Source organism: Tenebrio molitor, chromosome 6 (genome assembly GCF_963966145.1).
Source record: "Tenebrio molitor chromosome 6, icTenMoli1.1, whole genome shotgun sequence".
Lineage (NCBI taxonomy): Eukaryota > Metazoa > Arthropoda > Insecta > Coleoptera > Tenebrionidae > Tenebrio > Tenebrio molitor.
In genome coordinates this window covers 7,547,030-7,567,540 of record NC_091051.1, presented here as the reverse complement: position 1 = coordinate 7,567,540, position 20,511 = coordinate 7,547,030, and the positions used below count along the sequence as shown (strand labels likewise).

The window sequence follows — 20,511 nt, the reverse complement described above, 5'->3', positions numbered from 1 at the left end:
TACTTCTTAATTAAAAGAGAGTAATTTTCTCTAGTGACATTCTAAAATGTTATTACATAAATTAGCATACTAATTAGCATAATCGCTATCGCTATCGCTAATCGCTATCAGATTTACTAGGAAGTTACTGATTAATGATTATATATCGGGTATTCATTGAAATTTATTCCCAAAGTCTGAACTGAAGAGTAAAAACACAAACAACGCAAAAAGTGAGGTTAGAAGTTAGTTAGTAATCGACTCTTCAACGCCTACTTTGAGGATAAATTTACATGAGCACCCGATATGTTGTTAATTACAGTTAACAATAATTTTTGTTAATACACAAAAAGTATTTTCAAAAAAAAATATTTTTTTTATTTGGTTGAAGGTTAGTCCACAGTGGATTTTGAAATCTCACTCCAATTTTGTGTATTTAATTATTGCTTAAAGAAATAATAAGAAATATTTGATCGGAATTCAATAAATAAAAAAAAATCTGCTATAAAAAAAAACAAATTTGAAAGTTAGTTCTCTTATTTTAATTCCTAAAAGATTCCACTTAAGAGCAAATTATGTTGCATTTTGAAGGATTCCTGAATAAATAAATACAAATAAAAATGTTGATATAAATTTGTTGGAATAAAATTCAGGTCCACCAGAACTTTGTCTTCTTTAATTTTACACTTTTTTTTATTTGAATACACTAAGTATTCGAGAACCAACACCTAATGCAGGTAGTGATACCTGACATTTACTATTGTAAAAGTTTTTTAATAAAAATTATCAACCGTAGCCTTTGTGCTCTCCACCCAACACATGTCTTGTCACCAAGACAGCAGCCATGCAATACTTAGTAAATATGCGTAAGATTAACTCGAAGGTTAGCATATTTTTCATTAAAAAATCCGTATATAAAGCCAGCAGGGTAGTAATTCACAGCAATTCAGTTCAAATCAGCTGAGAACAACCATCATGAACTCCCTGGTAAGCCCCGCACAGTCCCTTCAGCCCAAAACCTAAAAATCTCTCTTCGAAGGTCGCCGTCTTTCTCGTAGCCGCCCTGGCCGTCAGCCACGCTTCCATCATCGGCCTGGGAGGCGCCGCCACGCTCGTCGGCCCCGGCGCCCCCGGTGCCGTCCTCAGAGGTCCTGCCTCTCATGCCAGCTTGATCGGCCCCGACGGAAGTCACATCGCCGCAGCCGCCCAAGCTGGAGCCCTCGCCGCCGCCCCTAGACCCGGAGGCGTCGTCAGCGCCGCCGTCGCCCCTGGAGCCATCGGTGTAGGACTGGGACTCGGTCATGGTGCTGTTCTCGCTGCCCCCGGTGCCGTCGTGAGCACCGGTTTGGGGCTGGGACTCGGCGGTCATGGCTTGTTGGGAGCCGGACTTTTGGGTCACGGCTGGTAAAGAATTTAGATACTAAGAAGATTTTTGTACTGCTCACTAGGTTCAATAAACTGCAAAATTTTCAGTAGAATTGTGTTTGTTTCTTGGTTCTGAAGGACAACCAACGGGCGTGTTTGTAGCTCGTGGGTGGGTAGTCCTTGGGTGTAATGCACATGATTGACTACTACTAATGCATAATTGTGCATGGTTCCGTAAGCGTAGAAATAAATTATTACCCCGCCCCATGCATTCCTCGAGCGTTCAAGGTTGACGATAATAACTATAAACATAAAGTGAATAGCTCAATTAGCAATGACAAGAACTCGCGTCCCCCAAAAAACAAACAGATTGTTTAATTGTTGCCGATTTAAATTTGGTACTTTCATCTCGGCCAACAATTACCACAAGTGCTCCACCTGTGCCGATTTCCGCAAAGAAGGGCCGGCGAAGGGGTTTGCGAGGTCACCTCGTTTATATAAAATACACCACCGCCTCCGTCATGACTGATCACACCACACAATCCACTCCAATATGAAGCTATCGGTAAGACTGCTTCGAAAAAAAATCTAGTCTTGTGTATTTTTACATTCTAGGTTGCAATTCTCGTTTTGGCCACCGTCGCCACCATAGAAGCCGGCCATTTGGGAGTCGGTCTCGTGGGACCGGCAGCCCCAGGTGTGGTCCTGCAAGGTCCAGGTTCCAAAACCTCTCTGGTGGGACCCGATGGTAGTCACATCTCCGGATATGCTGCAGGTGGTACTGTTGTGGCACCACCCCTACATGGAGGCGTCGTGAGCGCCGCCGTCGCCCCAGGATACGTAGCGGCAGCCCCTGCACTCGGTCTACACGCAGGTGTCATCGCAGGACCCTTGCTAGCCCCAGGATCAGGACACGAAGGACAATACGTCCACGACTACACTGAGACTCTGTACGACGACGGCTCGTACAAAGGGGACTATTACGAAGGGCATTATTAACAACAAAGAGTGACTCCGTAAATAAGCATTTACATATTGTACAAATACAGTTTTTACAAGAAAATGTGTCTCATTTTATGCCACCCAGTGCGCTGACCAGGACAGTTTCACACCGTCGCTGGCAGTACTGTAAACTGGGTAGGAGTAGGTTACGTGAGGGTAGGGTCCCAATGGGTAGTTGTACCATCCTGCGACGACAGTCCCAGGGAAACCGAACACCTGAAACGGGTGCAATCTAAAACCATCCCGGGGATAGGTTCTTGGGTACTTACGAAATTCGGCGTAGGTTTGCCATTTGTAGCGGAAATAATTAGAATGGTCGACAGCAGAAGAAATGAAATCTGAAATAAATTACAATGTGTGACAATAGTGGAAACAGTACGTCGCAGAGAAATTGTTCACGGTTTATCGCGAATCAAATCTGAAACTCACATGTAATTTCATTTCGGGTGTTAATAAAGTGTGCAAAGTGGTTATAAGCTTGTCGCAAGATTCATTACTTGTAACGAGTCTCTGCGCACTGTTTCAATTTATAATTTAATAACTGCATACAAGGAAAACACGTGTGCGTCAATGATGCACTTAGTTGTTATTTTTTGCGACAATAAATGATCTATGAGACGTGATAATTATCGAAACTGGTGTAATTTCCTCCAATTAACAACAGTCGATAAAATTTTATTATGTGCGTTCGACATAATGAACAACCAGCCAGTGACTTGCAGTTTCCAAAAAAAATTCAATACTGGGGGCCCAGTCGTCCTGGCAGCTTAGCTGCTTTGGAGCTTTTGCACCTTCCGCGGTACTCTACGCTCCATATATACATATTTGGAGATCAGGAAAACCATCAATACTTATTAAACCAATTAAATCCAAACATTACATGCCTGTTTAGTTTTCAAAATGGAGCGTTCGTTATTATTGCAGTCGATGCAGCGCTGATTGCTTTCAGCTTAATAATTTGCCGTATTTCTTATTTGACGTTTATGACAAAACATTTTTACGTTGTAAAATTCGAAATCCAATTTTCATCTCTAATTTGAAATGTAAATGTTAAACCGAGACCGAAAGCGTAATTGCACCGATATCCTCAAATTCAAATTTAAATTGACAATTTAATTTCTAGCGTAAAGTAATGTTTAATTGTTATCCAAAAAAAAATTCTCGGTTTCGCACCATTTATGGATTGTCAGTCGAAGATGTTTTCTTTTTCACATCTACGACCACATTTTGACTAGAACCAATGCAAAACTGTAACGAAAGCCTTTCACTTTTCTTCCATAAATGGCGATTTCCGCAATAACTGCCATAGGTATTTTATGCATTGTAATGACTCTTACGGCCACCGCCCATTATTAGAATGCACTATTCTGCACGAAATGATAGAGATCGACCTTCACTGCATCCTTTTTTAATCATTTTCTAGCCTCATTGCCGACGTGACAGTTGGAGGTTTCAAGTTTCGTTCGCCTTCGATGGTGCAACCGTTCGAAATATTTTTTTCTAATTTAAAGATTAAAATAGAAAGTGAGGAACACATGTCGGATCTTGGTTTAATTAATAAGCAATTTTTGAAAACCACTAAAAGTGCAACAAAGGAATTTTATTGCGATAACTATATCCACTCCGTTTTAATTAAACGAACATGCAATAACACGGTCGATTGAATTAATGATGTCACTAAAAATTAATTCGCTTTTTGGAGGAATGTCCAAGTGGTTGTAGTATTTATTAATAATGGACATTATGTAAATCACAAATTGCTCAGTGTTTGTTGTTGCAATCATTTAATTTAATTTGATAGAACTAAGCATTTCTTATGAACACTAATTTCTTTGTTTCGAAAATATAACAAGCAAACTCCGATTTCATGGTGTATCAATAAGAGGAAAAAAAATTAATTCGGTTTTGCTAAATTTCAAATCAATTTTAATTGAAAAAATAGTAAAATAATCAAGAATTCGGTGGAAAGAATTATTGATTAGGTATCGATAAGATGCAAATAATCTTCCTACACTAATTCACCAATAATCTAGAAAAGTATAAAACTCAGCCATTTGTAAGCTAGTCAGTCATTGGGTGGCCTGAGAATGCATAAAAAAATGAAATTGAAAGTAAGCATACTTTGTTAACTTTTTGTCGATTGTCGCTAAACTGGATTCTCTTTTCAGCACATTTTCCTAACGTTTACAAGTTTCTTCTTAGCCACCCGTTCAGCTGTTATAGTGGACAAAGATACAAAACAGGGTAAAAGTGATTATCAAGCATCCCCTTCTTTCTTCGCTCAACAACCGTACGCAGTAAATAATGATGGACTCTCTCAAGCTTGTGCTAGTTTATTCAACGGCGCTAATCTAGGAAGTGTTTACGGAGGAGCTCAACAGCAAGCAAGTGGTGGTTTTGGTAATGGTTACGAACTGACCCAATCACAACCTGCCACGAATGTACTATACCCTGATTATGGTAAAAGCTACGGTTACGCAGATGCAAGCGCTGCAGCTCGTGCACTAAGTGGTGGTTATCCCGATAATGGATATCTCGGTAATGGTTATTCCGGTAATGGTTATGGTTACATATCAGGACCCCAACAGCCCCAGTCACAGTTCAATACTCTAGGCGGTAGTTATTTGAACGGCTACACTGGAGCGATCTCCGATGCTCAAGCTCAACTGACTGCTGCAGGAAATGGTGGTTATGGAGCAAACAGTTACGGAGTACCGAACGGTAACTTGCAATTTGCTGGTTTAGGAGGTGGATATGGTGATTTATCTGTTGGCCAAGCTCAATCAGCCGCAAATGCAGCAAGTGGAGCTCACGGTTTAGGAAACGGTTATGGTGTGAGCGAAGCTCAGGCTCAAGCAGCTGCGGAAGCAACAAGTGGAGCTGGCGAAGGAAGAAGTTCAGGCTCAGCAAGTGCTAGTTCGCAAGCAAAATCGTCTAGTGCAGGAATAGGAGGAAGTGGGGCTACTGAAGCTCAAGCTCAAGCTCAAGCTCAAGCTCAAGCTCAATCTGGTGGTTATGGACTAACTGCGGCTGATGCAGAAGCGAACGCTGCCGCTTTGGGAAATGGATTTGGTCTAGGAGGTGGAGTTGCTGAAGCTCAAGCCAACAGTGCTGCGCAAGCAACAGGTGGCGCTTACGGAGGCAGTTCGGCAGATGCCAGTGCAAATGCTGCCGCTTCAAGAAATGGGTACGACACAACAGGGGGTGTATCTGAAGCTCAAGCTCAATCTTCTGCATCTGCAGGGAGTGGAGTCCAAGGTGAGAAAAGTCCCCGGGTCTTAACAACTAATGTTTAAACAAATGCTACTGTTTCAGAGGGAGCTAGCTCTGCGGAAGCTAATGCAGCAGCAAACTCTCTCTCTCTAGGAAATGGATATGGTCTAGGAGGTGCAACTTCTGACAGTCAAGCACAACCAGCCACACAGATAATAAATGATGGTTCTAACGGTGGTTTGCAATTACTCCAAGGTACTCCACAAGTTACTTTGGGAAATGGTATTGGAGCAGGAGGTGCTGCATCTGAAGCCCAAGCTGCTGCCAGCAGTCAAGCCTCAAGTTTAGGTTATGGTGCGAGAAGTGCTATCTCTGACGCTCAAGCTGAATCCTCGGCTCAAGCAGTAAATGGTTTTGGTTTGGGAGACGGATATAGTACAGGCAATGCCCAAGCTGCTGCCGAAGCTGCCGCCCAAGCGTCAGCAGACACAAATGGGTTGAATACCGCTGCAGGAACTGCTTCTAGCGCTTTGTCTGAAGCTCAAGCCCAAGCTTCTTTAGAAGGAACAGCTGGTTCACAAAATGGAATAAACTTAGGAAATGGGTATGACGCAGGTGCACATTCGGAAGCTAGTTCAAGTGCCTCAAGTAATGCTAATCTAGGAAGCGGTTATACAACAGGAGAACAATTACAAGCTGCTGCGGATGCAGAAACTGCTGCTCAGTCAGCGGGTTTAAGAAACGGCCATGGTGGAGCAAGCGCCGAAGCTCAGTCCGCAGCTACGGCAGTTTCTAATAATGGTTTTGGAGCAGAAGAAGCTAATCTACAAGGACTAAGTTTAGGAAGTGGTTATGGTGCAGGTGGAGCTAGCGCTGAAGATCAAGCCAAAGCTGCGGCAGTTTCTAATAACGGTTTTGGAGTAGGAGAAGCTAATCTACAAGGACTAAATTTAGGTAGTGGTTATGGTGCAGGTGGAGCTAGCGCTGAAGCTCAGGCCAAAGCTGCCGCAATTTCTGATAACAGTTTTGGAGCAGGAGAAGCTAATCTACAAGGACTAAGTTTAGGAAGTGGTTACAGTCTAGGTGGAGCTGGCGCTGATGGTCAGTCCAAAGCTGCGGAAGTTTCTGATAATGGTTTTGGAGTAGGAGGACCTAATCTACAAGGATTAAATTTAGGAAGTGGCTATGGCGTAGATGGAGCTAGCGCCGAAGCTCAGGCCAAAGCTGCGGCAGTTTCTGATAATGGTTTTGGAGTAAGAGCAGCTAATCTACAAGGATTCAATTTAGGAAGTGGTTATGGTGTGGGTGGAGCTAGTGCCAAAGCTCAGGCCAAAGCTTCCGCAGTTTCTAATAACGGTTTTGGAGTAGGAGGATCTAATCTACAAGGACTAAGTTTAGGAGGGGGCTATGGAACAAGTGGAGCTAGCGCCGAAGCTCAGGCCAAAGCTTCTGCAGTGTCTGATAACAGTTTTGGAATAGGAGGAGCTAATCTACAAGGATTTACTTCAGGAAATGGTTATGGATTAGGTGGAGCTAGCGCCGAAGCTCAGGCCAAAGCTACAGCAGTTTCTGATAATGGTTTTGGAGTAGGAGGTGGTAATACACAAGGAATAAATTCAGGAAATGGCTATAGTGTAGGTGGGGCTAGCGCCGAAGCTCAGGCCAAAGCTGCGGCAGTTTCTAATAACGGTTTTGGAGTAGGAGAAGCTAATCTACAAGGACTAAGTTTAGGAAGTGGTTATGGTGCAGGTGGAGCTAGCGCTGAAGCTCAAGCCAAAGCTGCGTCAGTTTCTGATCATGGTTTTGGAGTAGGAGGAGGATTACAAGGATTAAGTTTAGGAAATGGTTATGGAGCTAACGATCAAAGTCAATCAAGTGGCCAAATAATTAGAACAGGCGGATCTGTCTCAGAAGCACAAGCTCAGGCTCAAGCACAGGCTCAAGCTCAAGCACAGGCTCACTTACAAACAAAATCTCTCGCTGCACCTAGTCAAGGCTACACTATTGGAAACAGTTTTGGTTTGCCAGGATACACAATTCAAACACAATCAAATGGGGGCCAACTTGGAGGCGATTACTCTTTCGGACCAAGTAGCGCCGGAGGTCATCCACAAACGTTGAATGTAGGAGTATTCGGTGGTTTCGAATCTCCATTCTTTGGTGGTTATGGAAATTCGGCGAATCAAGCTGGCGCTTACGCAAATGCTGCAAGTCAAGCTGGAGCTTACGGAAATTCTGCCGGGCAAGGCGGAGTTTACGGAAGTGTCTCAGGTCAAGCTGGACCTTACGGAATTGTGACAAGTCAAAATGGACCTTACGGAAGTGCTATTCAAGGTGGAGCTTACGGAGGAGCCGGAAATCTAGCTTACGGAAACGCCATAAGTCAAGCTCAAGCTGAATCTTTCGCAAACGCTGCGAATCAAGGTGGAGCTTACGGAAGTGGTTACACTGGCGCAGTGTTTCCTCAAGGATTTACCAATTTTGTTTCCCTACAAGGAGGTACGATTTGATCAGATTGGCTAGACATTTTGATTAAAATGTTTTGTCTTAGGAAATGGAGTCACTTATGCCCATCACGAGCATTCAGGAAATAGTGAAAAATCGTCCAATTCAGTAAAGGCGGCAAGTCATAAAGGGTCGTCAGGAGCCATTCACAGTACAGGTCCTTATTAACAACAAAAAGTAAAAATTGTCACTAATTTTACTCTTTTCTCAGGGTTTACCTACCACTCTCAGAAGAAGAACGAGCATTCCAAATATCAAAGCAAAGTACAGCACATGGTAATCAGTCCCTCAGCATACTGATATTGTACATTGTGTTAAAATAAACAAATTTTATAAATTTATCATCAAATAATAACGATATTTATTTTAACATTTTTATTATTACTTTCACCATTACTTTCCAGGCCTCCAGGAAATATTTTGGAGCCCGTGGAATGTTCTCTTTAAGTTGCTACTGTCTGCCCATTGCGAATTAAAATAACTGTCGTCCTCATCCATCTCTAACTTCTTCAGTTCTTCCTGTCTTTTGTACGCTTGCATCATAAACTCTTTCCGCTGTTGTTCATTCATAATCGGTTCTCTGGCAGGCGGACCTTGACCCCTTTTAGTCAACTTGACGATTACCTAAAAATCAACTCTCAAAAACACTATTTTCTTCCCTCTCCTCAATTACCTTGCAATTCTCTATTTTACCAACATAATCACCCAACAATTTTCCCTCCCTGTACATCTCTTTTCCGCAAAACCACAACTGAGCAGTTGCTGGGTCGATAACTTCAAGCGAGGCTTGGGTCCCCGACAAGTCTTCAATATTCTCAAACTCCATCCGGATCACGTCATGAGGGGGTAGCTTCATCGGGTAGACAATCAGCGTCGCGCCCTTCAACAGATTTATAGCTTCGCGTACCACCTTCATGTCCAAAGACTTGTGCTGCAAGACCAAGTTCTTCGAAATCATATCTTTCGCCTCTTTTACTGCTTTATTCAACACATCCTGCATTTCCTTGCGGGGTTGCTTCCCATTTCGGCGTCCTATCGGATCTTTTACCACGGTAAAGCCCCCACTAGGTATGCACTTCTCCCCCCAAGAGTCCGTCAGTTTCATGTCGTCTACTTGTTCCGGGGTTAAACCTAGAATCTCAGGGGGGTATAAAGTTCCATATTTGGCTAGCTCCTCCATTTCGCTGCAGATTCGGTGCACTTTCAAACGACCATTGTAGATTGATGTCACTTTCGTTGCAACTTCTTCAACTGATGCCTGGAGATTAGTTTCGAAAAGAAATTGGTCTTGATCGTTGTGTTTTACTCGCAAAATCACCATTTTCGAGACTTATCACTTCACTCTAAACGCCAATAAATAAGTTTCGTTGTTATGGGGATGTGGATTAAGGTTACCAGATGGTCACGTTTGATCAATAATAAATAGGAGTAGTTCAATTAAGGTGGAGAAAAGACAACACATGGAGAGAAAAGCCAAAATTGTTTTATCACTCGAAAGTGGCTCCTTGTGTTATTTTTTTGAATAGTAGAAAGTATACAGTGGTCAATATAATTTTAATTGATCGTCAGAAAAAACAAAATTTAAAGCGACCATTGCGTGTTAATTAATAGCTACATTGATGTTTGATAAACGGGTGCGCCTGCTACGCCTGAAGCTACAGCAAAGAAATTAAGGAACTCTTTGTCAACTCGTATGATTTATATTTTGTTGCGTAATCAATTTCCTTTGAAATATGAATAATTTTGTGTAATTATCAATTGTCGACAATTATCGTGTCGCAAAGATGTCGAGACTTAATAAGTGGTCCCGAAGTGAAAGAATTTTTTGTTAACTGAAGCATAACAAAATCCACAAGTCAAAAAAGATCACAAGTAATGACCAACGAAAACGGTATCGTAACCGTGATATTGACATTCACCGAATGTCGACACGGTTTTTCCTTTCTAGGTCAACAATAAAAGCGATCAAATCTCCGCAGCGCTAATTATTGACCAAACTGGATTTGTATCAAAAGAGGTGGATCAAGAAAAAATTCTAACACGATAGTGAGAGTGGTTATGTGTTTGTTCGGGTGAGCGGTAATGTTTTTTACGAAAGTGAAAATTCGACAAAGTAAATGGTTCGCAATGTTGGAATGTAATAAGATATTTTCACACCTCGTAATAAGCAATTTGACTAACGATATGTCAAATTTAACCGCTTGTCAGACTTACTATAAACAAACTACATGCTGCAATTTCCATAATCGGTCATGCTGCTGGAAAGGAATTCGATTTTAGAGATTTTGCCCGCAATAAATTTCCATACAACAAAAGTTGGTCACAATGGGGAAAGGTCAAGTTTACGTTATGTAAGTTCGAGGTTTGTCACGCTCAGGAGGAAATCTAAATTTGACCCAGGTCATCACCCGACCATATGAAAGTTTGATAATTACACATTTGGGTACAATTTGACAGACGATGCAAATAAACATTTTATTTTTACACAACTCTTCAGAGAGTACAAATTTTCTAATGAACATTTAAGAGAACAATAGCACTTTTATCGTTCAAAATTTTATGTCTTTCTGTGTGCTGTTCACAAGTCATCAATAGGCTTTTCTTCCAGTTTAACAACCTCCACTTTTCCTTCTTTTATTTGAGTGTTATGTTTGCTTTTTAGACTTGTAACAACCGAGTAAAATAATAAATTATACCCAACCACGGACATTTTTTTTTGTCATGCAATTTCCAGGAAGCAGTGTCAAGTCGTAATTAGAAAGAAAAAACAAAGACTTGTGTGCAATCGCAAAATCCTTTGATTTTTAGAGCGTACAAAGACACCGAAAGGATTCAAATCCGAATTATTACAAATTAATTATTAGCACATCACTAATTAGCGCTCGTTTTAAGCGATTTTGAAAGCATCTAACACCCCGTTGCGCACTACATCACAATTTCCATTAAATCTGAAAGTATAATTTGAAAATTATTAAAAATGAGTGTCAATAATTTTCGTACAAATTCGTCAACTCGTTCCGAGAGTAATTGCATGTACTGGACGAGATTTGAGAGTAATGAGATTTAAATTGTCCCTAGTGGGACACTGCTGACAATGCATTCGTAATGATTAAGATGCAAAAGACCATAACTTGCATGTGCGGCATTAGAGAGCTGGATGGAGCGATGGCCGAAGCTGGCCAATTAAACACAAAATGTCTAATTTGCTCGTTAAGATGATCATTTAATTTTTCTTTGGAACAATGGTCCGGTGCATCGCAATTAGGTGAGGACGCTGAAAAAGAGCGAGTCTGCAAGATGTCGACGACAATTATGAAAAATATTAAGGATACAGTAACCTTCAGCGAAAGTACTCTCCACCGGTTAGTGAAATTGTATGTTTGTCTCTCTTTTTCATCCAATCTAGGACATGTTTCCAACAAAAATATACACTTTGGTACTTTTATGCTATAAATAAGAGAGGGGTTTCAGCTTCGGTGCATTTGTTTCACGGAGGTGAGTGTGAATCGTTTGTTGACGTCTTCGCGTTTTTGGACGTCCCAAGCTCGAGCAACATGAATACTTTGGTAAGCACAAGTGCATTTTACAGTGATTATTTCAATTTTACTCGTTCTCTAGTTACTTTTTTCTTAATTTTGCTTGTTAATTAAATCATACTGGGAGTAGTGCTTTTTCAAAATCCGATGGTGATGGTGCCGAATGACAGTTACTTCTTATGAGTGACACTTAATTTAATGCCCATATTAAAATGTTGTTAGAAATCTGTGCATGAATTAACAACTCTATCAAATTTGTTTGAAAATTAAACGGATGGAGATTGCAAAGGTATGAATTAAGAACTGAGGTATAAAATATGTTTAAAGAAGAAAGAAATTAAAATAAATTCAATTGAGGTAAGCATGGGTAATAGAAATTGAAAAAAATTAAAGGAAGTGGATAAGTAGCGAGTAACAGAGCATTTTTAAATACCTAATGCTGAAAGTGTCGACTGCAGCGTCAAGAGAAAGTAAATGCACTTTTAATCAAATGTTAGAAACTGGCATGATAAGACTTTGACATCAATTGACAAAGCAATCGCCGTGTACAGGCGTAAGTGTATTGATAATTAGAACATAAAAGACATTTAATCAATGCATCGTTGATTGATATGGTCGGCGAGAACCTAGGTGGAATAATTTCTTGGTTTAATTCACTTAATGAATGAGAATATTACCGTAGAAATTATTTTAAATTGATTAATATTGTTAAAAGTCACATAACATTTACACCTTGAAATTTTCAATTTTGTACAATTTTAGTAAATAATATTTTAACAGTGAGCCAGTCTGGACACTGAATCCTACTTTTAAGTAGGTAAATTTTTTAATGTAGATTCATTCGTGTTATTCACAACAAAATTAAGGTCTCCAAAAAATAGCCGAAGTAAACACGCAACTGTTTACTTTCTATCGCTGACAGTGGTTAAGAGATGTAAAAGTATCACTAAAACACTAGATGAATTAAAATATCGAGGAAGAAAGTGGAGGAAAAATGTTTAGTTAAAAATCGAATTAATTATGCCGTTTCAGAAATTAGTTGATATTGGAGATTCTCATTTTTACTGTATTATTAATAAAAGCAATTTGAATTGGATCTTTTAAAAATTACTTACAAAATCCAGAAAACAGTAAGTATGTAAAACAATTTCAACAATTTTGAATCGAAATAAATGGAATTAGTAGCAAGATTTCGACAAAATTAATCTGGATGTGGTTTTGTCTCAATTAAAATGATAAGTTGTCTTTATTATTCTTCACAAAAAAAGAGAACGGAATGACAAGTCAGATTTGAAGTGTTTTTATAGATTTCTTGAAAAACCCATAATGCTCAAACCTACTTCTGTAAAAAAATATTCCTTTCATTATTATTGTTTTATAAGTTTTTTACCAAGGTTATTACCCTTAATCCGCTTTTATTAAATAAATGAGTCCTGTTAGTCGAAAGTGCAACTATGAAATTGTGTAGCTTGCAGTTCAGCACAGAAAACTTCCCTGAGCAAATAATTTTTCATTTTTTTGTTCGACACTGTCAGAATTTGAGAATTTTCGCCTGTGTGAACGGATTTTGATAAATGTCACCACTTGTCAAAACGAAACGTCAAGATAATTTTAAAGATTTTAAGCGATATGGAGCCTTTAAGGGGTTCGTCGAACAAAATAACCTTGTATTCAACTCGTTCGTGTGTCAATTGGGCTTTTTTGACACTCGTGGGCCTTTAAAACGCGAGTGAAACTAGCCCACTCGTGCCAAAAAACCGCAATTTACACAAGAACTCGTCAAATAAACTACTATTATTTAGATTCTAGAACATGACTAAATTCTACTCTTTTGTAACTAGGTATCCTAAAAAAATTGGATTGCAAAATTTTGTCATTTGTAAAAACATCAAGAACGTTAAAATCTGAATAACTAACTCATTGAAGTATTTTTGCAAGAAATAAAATCTAATTGTTCCAATAAAATGAATATTCGTAAATATATTGTTCGCCCTATAAGTATGCAACTAGTAAAACTCCCGAGTAGTGTATTTCCTGTCAAAGCTTTCAGCAGAATTCACGGTGTCCGTGAATTCATTATTTTCGGCAGCTGCAACAGAAAGTATAATTGAGGTGAAAGTGATTCAGTCCACTTTATCCATTACTTATAACTTTTTCTTAACACACCCACTTGCACGCAGTTTTTACCACACATTTTTTAAATGAAATTTTTATTATAATGTAGGTACGATTGTTGTAGCGTGATTTAAATACTACCATGTCAAAACTGAAATCTGGCACTTATAGAATATTTTAAATAAGGAAATATTGCTTTTGATTTTCGATGATCACAAAGGGATCGCCTCTTCCGCCGGTCCATACCTATAATTTCGTAGAAAAATTACACGCTTTCAAAAACCACTTATGTAGCTCGCAGTAGAAAGGAAACAGGAATTATCTAAAGTGAATAATAAAACGATTTTCCGGTTGATCTTGGCACAATTATTATTACAAGACAAATTTGTATGATTATTGTGTTATAAACAAGTGTTAAATTGATGACGGTTTAACATGTTTCACGTTTCCAGGTCATTCTTCCTTTAATTCTGTGCGTCGTCCAGGCTAACGCAGCAGACAAACAAGAGGTAAAGGCAAAAACGACCCCTTCGGCAGTCAACACGATTCAACAAAACCCCAAATATGAAATGTACTACCACCAACCGATGGTTAAATACCAACAACCAGTGCAACAAATGCATCAACAAATTCAACTGCAACAAGTTCAGCTCCAGCCAATCCACCAGATCCAACAACTGCAACAACTGCAACAAAAAGCTCAACTGGTTCCAGTACAATTCATCCACAAACCGTACTACGTGACGCAACAGCAAGCGCAACCCCAAGCTATGATCATCATTGCTCAACCCGCGCTCCTCCCTCAGAGTTTGGTCTACAACAACCCCACTCAACAACTTCTCAATTATTTCCACAGCAACCCTCAAGCTAGATACCAGTTGCTCCACGGAAACTACCACCACAACCACCAACTCCAAGCCCAAGCAGCTCAAGCGGTCCAAGCTGGTCAAGCGCAAGCAGTACACCCAACTCAAGCCCAAGCTGTCCAACCCACCGCCACCTACATGCACCCAGTACTAGCATCACCTTCCATCGGCAATTACATCTTAGCTGCGGCCCCACAATATCAACAAGTGTCAGCACCGGTGGCCGCTCAACACCAGTTGGTAGCCCACACTAGCGCCATGCCTGCTCAAGCCATGCAGTACACCACTCAACAGACCCATCAAGTCCAACAAGTTCAACCACAACAACAAGTTCAGCAACAGCAACCCGCTCAGTTGAGCAGCATAGCCCACTTGGCTCAACTGGCCGCTCAACAGTACGTCTCCAATCAGATGAAGACCGCTCCGGCTATTGTTACCGGATTCGAACATTTCACACCTGAGCAACAGGCCCAGATTAAAGCACAGTTGAGTTCCCATTTAGGTACCGGATTCCACGCAGTCGCTAATCCCAATCAGTACTCCGCCAAGTACGTCGCAGAGCAAGATGCCAACAAAAACAACAACAACAATAATAATTTCGTGCCGAGTCCGCAAGTCAAAACTGAGTCTCTTACAACAGTCAGTTCCCAACCAGCTGACGTCTTGAAGGCGCGTTTCATGAAAGTCAAGCATTAAGAGAGTTAGTTCTAGTTAATTTAAACTCATGTATTTTCTTTTCTTTCTTGATTGTTTGCCAGCAGAGGCGCAGTCTTCACGTTAGATGATACTAATGTAAAAATAAGGAGCAGTTAATTTATTATTTTGATGGATGCGCCACTAATTAGGGAGTTAACTGTGGCTCAAGACTGATGGAATGGTAGTTGGTACCTAAGTAGCAACATGTTTAGCCCGTTGTTCGTATTTTTCGTGTATCATAATTATGTTTACTTCGTGAGGAAAGATGTCCCGCTTTGGAATTTATTATCTGACAACCTTCATACATTTATATACTCGAAGATTTTTTTATTGTGCTTTTTACTGAAGTATTTTTGAAAACAAGTGCGTTTAAAAAATTCTTAATATATTTTATTATAAGTAAAATGACTTTTTACATTGTGAAAGTGTTTCGAGATTCTCAGGAAAATTATTTAGCATCCATCTTCACGAAAATAACCAGTGTATTATTACAGAATATTTCTTACCATCTTTACTTTTTTACTCTAATTATTTTTGTTACAATAAAATGATAAAATCTTGTTGTTTATTTTAGTCCTCTTTAAAACTACAAAATCGGCTTCCCAAAATACAAATTTCGTAAGAAATGATTCAAATGTCCCCACTTGAATGAAAAACAAAGCAAAAAATTCCTACAGTTCTTCATTTTATCCGTTTGCTGATCTGAGTCGCTCTAGGGCTAATTTTGAAATCTTCACGAGCAATATTTATTTCACAACTTCCGTGCTTCATCACTGCCAGTGATGGTCAAACAGCATTAGAGAAATTGAAAAGGGAACGGCCACCTGCAATAAAAACAAAACTATCACACATGTTCAGCAATGTAGAGCTAAGAAGAAAGTTGATCATCAATAAAAAAAAGTAATAATAAATCGCCTCTTACTATGCTCTCCATCTCGCCACTTAATTGCGCCATAACCCAACCTACGGTGCTAGCACGAAGCATTTTTTAATTTAATTGCCACAATCCTGCAGCAATCAACGGAATGAAAATTTTCAGCAACAGTAACAATCCCAATTACGCGGAAACAACTAAGTACCGTTCAAGCGTAATGAAATGTAATTACAAGAAAACTGGACTTTCTAGCAGCTTTTGTCGACATGATTCTCCTCCAGTGAGACGCACCGTTTAATTATTTCGACCAGATAAAAATGAATCTGTAGCAAATCGCGATTCACCTTCACGTTCGTCGTGAGGTCGTTTGTTCACACAAAGATGCTAAAAATCACGTTTCTAACAAATTGTTGGTGGTCACTAATGAGTATAAACGTCTTCACGATTTACAGCTTTCAGACAAAGATGTTCCATGACAGCGGATCTCATTACAGTCAGTGGGATACCCATTTGGCACAACATGTTAATCAGTTAGATAACAAAACAATCAATTTGAATAATGCGTCGATATTTCAGGATGTTTCTCCGAAAGTATGTACTTTCATTTATTATAAATAATTTCATTTAGTTTCAGCGGAATTTTCCTGGTTTCTGTTGCGGGTCAGAACGCTGACTAATTATTAGAAATTTTTCCTCACAACAAGTAGATGGTCAAGTTAAGGTGCAGTTTTGTGCAGTGAGAAATGTCCATCGGGGAAAGTAAACATGTTACCATTTTACAAGACCCGACCACAAAAACTGATCCGATCTTTATTGCGTTTCCTCCGTTCATTAAGGAACAAGTGTTACAATAATTTGCAAGGAAACAAAACTAGAGATAGAGCGACCAGCAGAGATTACCGTGTGATAGCGGAAATGACTTTCTCGGACCGCCACAACCTACAGATTTTTCCCTTCTACATATCGCACCCATTTCAATCAAGTAGAGCACAGCAGGATGTGCCGACACAGAAATGAGCGTTGCATATCATTAGAAATGCACCAAATTCTATCAATCATCCCAACGACATGAACTACCAGTTGCGACAGCATTTTTGCGTCGTGTAATTGACCACTGGCGTGCTACACTTCTTACACAAGTCGCCGGCTTAATCACAAGTTACGGCAACAATTACCAAACATGCGATGTTTTTTTTGGGGCTTAATTGACGAAACGAGGAAGAACAAGGCGCGACCTTGTCGTGGAAAATGGAAGAATCCACGTTGCGTCGTCTCGCTTTTGTCACCGTCGAAGGCGGGTCCTGGAAGAAAGTGAATGTTGGTAGGCTTCCACGAAAAAATGGAACTGAGGATGATAAGATGACCTTTCTCTTGCTGCGGGGTACGGTCATCGACAATATTAAAAATAAGTGAATTATTTTTGTACATTTTACTTTCACGAACAATACTCAAGTGGTCGTCACTTGATTAGGCAGATTCGGGGCACGCTTTCGCTGCCAAATTCATCAAAAATACAACAAAAAGGTATTATATTATTTGGTTACGCAATGGACAGCAGTTCTTCGTTATTGTTGCGTGTTATACATTTCCGTAGTCCACTTTCATTTTTTGCCGTCGTTATCATAAATCTTCGATGGTGCCTGAAGAATATTTAATTATCTCTTCAAGCTAACTTATCTACGCGTGGACTGTGAGGTCGTGTCTTCGGCAACACCTTCTCCGAGTATTTAAACTAATGCATTTTATGGTAGTTGAGATTGTTATTTATTGATGATTGCCTTTCTAGAATTCCTTTTAGCTTAAAAGATACTGCATAATGATTATTGCACGGTAATAATTTGTTTTTAGTACCTTCACTTACCATTCCCTTAGAAATGATGAGTCGGATGGTTTCTGATAAACTATTTATCGCCAACAGTTTACGTTTCTTTATACTACAAAATCGTCTATTCTGGAATCTAAATTAACATATACTAACAAACTAGGAAAGTTTCTCTGTCAAATAACTATTGCTAATTTTCATTAACCGGAATAATAAAAATTTGGACTTTTAATAAAGGTGAGTTTTCTCCAGAATTTGCATAGGTTGTGTGAAAAATTTTCCATAATGTTAAATAGAGTAAAAAGAAGGAAGTAGAGAGTCATAAAATATACACTTGGTTCTCTTAATTACGATATTATAAAAATTCTCTGCCAAAGTAATAATTTAAGGATGACGTCAAATTCTTAATCCAATCTCTTTAATTTTGGCATTTATCAGTTCATCGTGCTTTCACTCAACATGACACTGAAGCCCATCAAAAACTTTTTCAGCATAATATATCTACTTGACAATAAATGTACATTCTAAAACAATAATTTGCATATGAAATTATGTCCAATGGATGTTGTTATGATTCCTGATAAGCTGACTGCCGCTTACCTTTTAAACCTTCATAAATAAAGGATTAAATTACAAACGCCAATGTTTTTATTAGAGTTTCTAAAAGCCTCGTGACGTAACACGAGATGATAATAAATTGACAACAACTCAAATGTACTATGTAAATTCCCATTAACTTTTTCTCTCATTTGAATAAATTTTGCTTTACGCTTGTTGCCGGAATGTGGATAACAGAGCAACCACACAAACCGCAGGTGTTTAATTATCACAAGTTTCAATTTTATAACTGAATTCAATTAATCAATAGGTCAACAAATCTGTTATTGTGACGCTCGAATAATTCCGTTATGGATGCGCGAAGAAAAATCACTCAATAGAACGGAAAGAAAAGGAGTTGAAACATTTTCATTGAATTTTTGTGGAGCATGTAATTTAGGCTTGTTCACAATCACAATTTTTATTCTTCGCAGGTGCAATTAAAAGATGTCTGTTATTTTGCACGGGAAGGAGCATTCGAGAGCAATGAAGAGCACTCTAGGCCAACAATTTATTATGATTTTTTTTTGGGAAAGACACACCCCGAGGCCTTGTTGAACAATGGCACCAAGATAGAGTCAACATCCTACTGAAAATTAGCGTTTGAGAGGTGAACGGATAATTACAGGCGGTGTCTTCATTATAACTCCGATGTAGTGCAAAGGTAAAAGTAAAATAATGTGCCAGTCATCCTTTAACAGGATTAGCACGGGACAAGAAATCGCAAAGACATTTCGGGGCACGGCGCAAGGATTGTCTAATTCCAGCACGTTGGTCGCACAGGATGAAAGTGATTTCAGTTTGTTTATTTAATTAATCAGCAATAAATAATAATTGGTGAAATGTTTGACTTGCCAAGTACTCACTAAAATTTTGTAATTAAGACTCCATTTTTATTGCAGCTAGTTCCGTTTCAAAATCGCAATTTGACTCCAATTATGAGCGCAATTAGTTGCATCAAGAACATTTTAGTTGATTGGAAGAAAGCTCAGGCTTAATAAATTGTTGCAGCCGAGAATCTTAGAAAAATGCAACTCGATCAAAAAATTGTTAAATCGAAAAGAATGAAATGAGTGCATAAAAAATTGTTCACGTAATGTAAATCAAAAAAGAAATTGCAAACACATCGTGCTTTTCTATTTTTTTCCAATGGGATTTGTTCCAAAAATAGCAGACACAAACAACGCAAAAAGTGAGGTTAGATTTAAATTTTAAACGTTCACAATTCACGTCAACTTTGAGGATATTTTTAAGTAAGTTGAGAGAACAGCTGAATGGAAATTGTTCAAATCGGAAGATGTCTTGTCAAGAATTGTTTTTGTTGAGTTATTCTAAAATTATAGATTGTTCTATTTTTTTCTGCATAAATTCAAAAATAAACTAGATTATAATTGGCGTTAATCGCTTGGAAAGAAATTTCCTCTGGCGATTTGCTTCAGATTGTCAGACAAAATTGGACTTGGGTGTTTCATGCCTCCTGAATTTTAGAATCCTTGAGCGGTGTATAATTTTCCCATCAAAGCATCTATAACGTGAGGTAATAATTTGTAAAATACAATTACGACTACAGTAAACGTTATTGTTACGGTGAATTAGCGCCGCCGGTTTTGATAAAAGAAGCATTTTGTTAAAAGAAACCGCTCTAGAAAGACAAAGAAATTGTTGTTATTATTATTAACATAGTAAACAAACACTTGCAATTATAAAACAAACTGCAAACTGTCTTGGTGAAGTGGGAAGGTCGACATCTACTTGTGTCTATCTTCGATTCGATCAACACTTCCTTTCTACAAATATGCTTTCCGATTCCCATCGTGATAGAGAGGCAAATAATATAAGTAATCGATATCAAGTAACACACTCTCTTAATTACATATTTTTCTCTTTGGAGCGAAGATGAGTGATCAGAGAGAAAGGCAAAAAGTATGCAAACCAATAACT

At 39.0% G+C, this 20,511-nt stretch overlaps 5 protein-coding genes and 1 long non-coding RNA gene across 6 annotated transcripts; 4 read left to right on the top strand and 2 right to left on the bottom strand.

Annotated features, from left to right (window-relative positions):
* The first annotated feature begins 861 nt into the window (after positions 1-861).
* On the top strand, positions 862-1,457 carry LOC138134286 (cuticle protein 64-like). Its single transcript, XM_069052473.1, has 2 exons — positions 862-966; positions 1,019-1,457. Exons 1-2 carry the CDS (start codon positions 955-957, stop codon positions 1,385-1,387), a joined length of 381 nt encoding a protein of 126 aa, XP_068908574.1. The 5' UTR covers positions 862-954; the 3' UTR covers positions 1,388-1,457.
* A 251-nt stretch (positions 1,458-1,708) lies between these two features.
* Positions 1,709-2,407, top strand: LOC138134285 (uncharacterized). The gene is made up of 2 exons (XM_069052471.1): positions 1,709-1,909; positions 1,960-2,407. Exons 1-2 carry the CDS (start codon positions 1,898-1,900, stop codon positions 2,341-2,343), a joined length of 396 nt encoding a protein of 131 aa, XP_068908572.1. The 5' UTR covers positions 1,709-1,897; the 3' UTR covers positions 2,344-2,407.
* Positions 2,354-3,077, bottom strand: LOC138134287 (uncharacterized). The gene is made up of 3 exons (XR_011160706.1): positions 2,776-3,077; positions 2,616-2,684; positions 2,354-2,562 (listed from the first exon to the last, which is right to left on the bottom strand). It is a non-coding gene; the product is annotated as an uncharacterized lncRNA (long non-coding RNA).
* A 1,287-nt stretch (positions 3,078-4,364) lies between these two features.
* On the top strand, positions 4,365-8,434 carry LOC138133134 (fibroin heavy chain-like). Its single transcript, XM_069050939.1, has 5 exons — positions 4,365-4,457; positions 4,515-5,604; positions 5,662-8,058; positions 8,111-8,221; positions 8,276-8,434. Exons 1-5 carry the CDS (start codon positions 4,434-4,436, stop codon positions 8,362-8,364), a joined length of 3,711 nt encoding a protein of 1,236 aa, XP_068907040.1. The 5' UTR covers positions 4,365-4,433; the 3' UTR covers positions 8,365-8,434.
* Positions 8,425-12,115, bottom strand: LOC138133136 (cilia- and flagella-associated protein 298). The gene is made up of 3 exons (XM_069050941.1): positions 12,034-12,115; positions 8,738-9,407; positions 8,425-8,688 (listed from the first exon to the last, which is right to left on the bottom strand). Exons 2-3 carry the CDS (start codon positions 9,383-9,385, stop codon positions 8,458-8,460), a joined length of 879 nt encoding a protein of 292 aa, XP_068907042.1. The 5' UTR covers positions 9,386-9,407; positions 12,034-12,115; the 3' UTR covers positions 8,425-8,457.
* Positions 11,479-15,837, top strand: LOC138133135 (bromodomain-containing protein DDB_G0280777-like). The gene is made up of 2 exons (XM_069050940.1): positions 11,479-11,630; positions 14,168-15,837. Exons 1-2 carry the CDS (start codon positions 11,619-11,621, stop codon positions 15,275-15,277), a joined length of 1,122 nt encoding a protein of 373 aa, XP_068907041.1. The 5' UTR covers positions 11,479-11,618; the 3' UTR covers positions 15,278-15,837.
* The last annotated feature ends 4,674 nt before the right edge of the window (positions 15,838-20,511 follow it).

What these genes read in the sequence shown, in the direction of transcription:
- LOC138133134 (XM_069050939.1), top strand. Translation starts at nt 4,434, where the DNA reads ATGCATAAAAAAATGAAATTGAAA. An exon ending in ATAAAAAAATGAAATTGAAA is followed by an intron (nt 4,458 to 4,514) that starts GTAAGCATACTT and finishes TTCTCTTTTCAG; the next exon opens with CACATTTTCCTAACGTTTAC. An exon ending in TGCAGGGAGTGGAGTCCAAG is followed by an intron (nt 5,605 to 5,661) that starts GTGAGAAAAGTC and finishes CTACTGTTTCAG; the next exon opens with AGGGAGCTAGCTCTGCGGAA.
- LOC138133136 (XM_069050941.1), bottom strand. Translation starts at nt 9,385, where the DNA reads ATGGTGATTTTGCGAGTAAAACACAACGATCAAGACCAATTTCTTTTC. An exon ending in GTAAAATAGAGAATTGCAAG is followed by an intron (nt 8,689 to 8,737) that starts GTAATTGAGGAG and finishes GTTGATTTTTAG; the next exon opens with GTAATCGTCAAGTTGACTAA.